The sequence below is a fragment of the Tupaia chinensis genome, unplaced genomic scaffold (assembly GCF_000334495.1).
Source record: "Tupaia chinensis unplaced genomic scaffold, TupChi_1.0 Scaffold000451_2, whole genome shotgun sequence".
Classification (NCBI taxonomy): domain Eukaryota; kingdom Metazoa; phylum Chordata; class Mammalia; order Scandentia; family Tupaiidae; genus Tupaia; species Tupaia belangeri.
The window spans coordinates 2,553,224-2,555,441 of NW_006159958.1; the positions used below are offsets into that span (position 1 = coordinate 2,553,224).

The 2,218-nt window shown below is 62.4% G+C and overlaps 1 protein-coding gene across 1 annotated transcript in view; it reads right to left on the reverse strand.

Moving 5' to 3' along the window:
• The window catches only part of CCDC13 (coiled-coil domain containing 13), a 78,771-nt gene that overhangs the window by 21,987 nt on the left and 54,566 nt on the right, over positions 1–2,218 (reverse strand). Inside the window, exon 11 of the mRNA XM_006155402.3 lies at positions 18–155. Coding sequence (XP_006155464.1) covers positions 18–155 — 138 coding nt within the window. The remainder of the gene's footprint in view (positions 1–17; positions 156–2,218) is intronic.

Here is a 2,218-nt window from a genome sequence, read left to right on the forward strand (position 1 = left end):
CCCTTATGATGAGGGATGTTGCGCACGAGTCTGCCGACATGATCGCCGGCCGAGGCTGGGGACTTGGTGAGGCCCGGGTCCTCCAGGAACGCGGGGCAGGTGGGGCTGCCCTCGGGCCCACTGGGTGCCTCGCCCACTCCTTTATTCCGAAGGTACTGTGGGCAGCAGACGTGGGTTCCATTCTTAGGGCTTTGGCTCAGAGGCCTGGGGAAGGCGGGAGGGGGGCCTTGGCTTGAGTTCGGGGTTTTCAGGGGACATGAAAGAGGCTTCTCTTCGGGAGTGAGAGGCAAGGCCCGGGGAGGAAGGCCCTGCTTGCATGATAATGCCACCTAATAATGCCTCTCTTCAGGGACAGAGCTCCATGGTGTGAGTGTGGACCCTGGGCCAGGAAGCTGCTGCACACTGGGGTCCCAAAGCGAGGGACGTGGCCGTGTGTGCAGGGCCGGTCAGACACTGCCATTCCGAGTGGGCCCGCTTCTCGGGCGGCCTCTCCCACGCGTGGATGAATGCCAGGTGTGATTTGAGGCCACCCAGGTGTGATTTGTCAACCCCAGGCTCCCGGAGCTAGAGAGGCTGGCAGGGCCTCAGCGAGGGCGGGCAGCCCTGGGAGCAGGCTGGGATTCCTGGCCTCCTCTCCTCCCTCAACCCCTTCCTCTTCCGGATTCCTGGTGGGCTCGGCTAAGAAGGAACATTCGAGGACCCCCGTAGGAGGTCAGGCCACCGTAGAGAAGTGGACAGTGGGTGTGAGCCCCTCACAACCAGGCCCACAGCCCCCAGCCTCAACGCTCTGAGGAAAGCGCACATGTGCCAACCTGTCTGGGCTAATACTGGCCCCCGCCGGCTGGTGACCTGTGAGGCAGGACCAGCTCTCGAGGGCAGGGGTGATATAAAGATGCGGGAATATTCCAGCACGGTTCCCTCCCCAGGGAGCCTGGGGGTGACAAGAGCGTGAGGGCTACAAGGTGCGACCCCATTCTATTCCCAGACCTTCCTCACGCCCCGCAGCCAGCCCTGTGGCCCAGGCTGCCCTGGTCTCCGGGGACGGACAAGGGCAGGACAGACTGGCTGGTCGGCCAGTGCCAGCTGAGGGGCTCCTGGCTTCTCAGGCCTCTGATGGGCCACGGGTCCCTGGAAATGGACAGAGCTACTCCATGACATGCATTCGGCCGTACCAGCCAGCCTCCGCGCGAGCCAGAGTAAGGCTCCTTTTGTCACTAGCAGGGACCCGTGTGGCCCAGAGGCCACCAGGCCCCTTCCCCCTGAGTACCACCTCTACCACGGCAGGCAGGAGCCAGAGAGAGCCAAGGCACGATGCCTAGAGCCCGGCTGTGCCCTCGAGGCACCTGGAAGACGAGCACCCATGGGGCTCACCCATTCCAGGAGCGCTTACTGAGCATCTATGGCACGCTGGCCCAGTGCCAGGCTCTGGGCACCTTTTACGGGAGTTCAGGGTGGGAAATAGGAAAATGACCAGGTACGCAGCCTGAGCAAGGCTGGGCAGTGTCTGGGGAGGCACAGAGTTAGGAGCGTGCCCAGGACGGTCCCTGGGCCAGAAGCTGGGGGAGCTCGTGACCGGGGGGACTTGCAGGCGGAGGGAGAGCTGGCCAGACAGGCAGTGCAGAAAGTGGAGGGAGTGTGTTCCGGGTACGTGCACAGCCCTGGGGAGGGAGGACAGCGGGGCTGCATGTGAAGGTTAGCAGAGTCCATGAGGCCAGACCAGAGGGAAAGGGGAGGCGTGAAGAGAAGATGGGATGGGGGTGCACGGTGGCAGCGAGAGCTAGACAGGGCCCAGAAGCCAGAGGAAACGGGCTCTCCTTCCACCTCCCTGCTGGCTGGAACATGGTCGTAATGCTGGAGCTGCAGCCATCCTCCCGGATCCTAAGGACGAGGGCTGCAGCTGAGGAGGAAAGAAGCTGACCCGGAAGGAGCCTGGATCCTTGAGGAATGGGTGAGGCTGAGAGTGACAGCCAGCCACGGACGGGTTTTGAACAGAACACACACATGCCCACGTTGTGGTTTTTTTTTGGAAGAGGTTTTTGCTATAGGGCGCGTGCACTCGCCAGAAAGACAGAAAGAGACAGAGAAACAGAAAGCGAGAAATCATCCCCCAGGGGGGATGGTCATGCCGCAATCCCTTCTCCTCCATTCTCCTCTCAGGATCTTGGGCACGCACGCACACGCGCCCAGTGTGAGTTTAAGCCACCGGGTCCGGGACTCG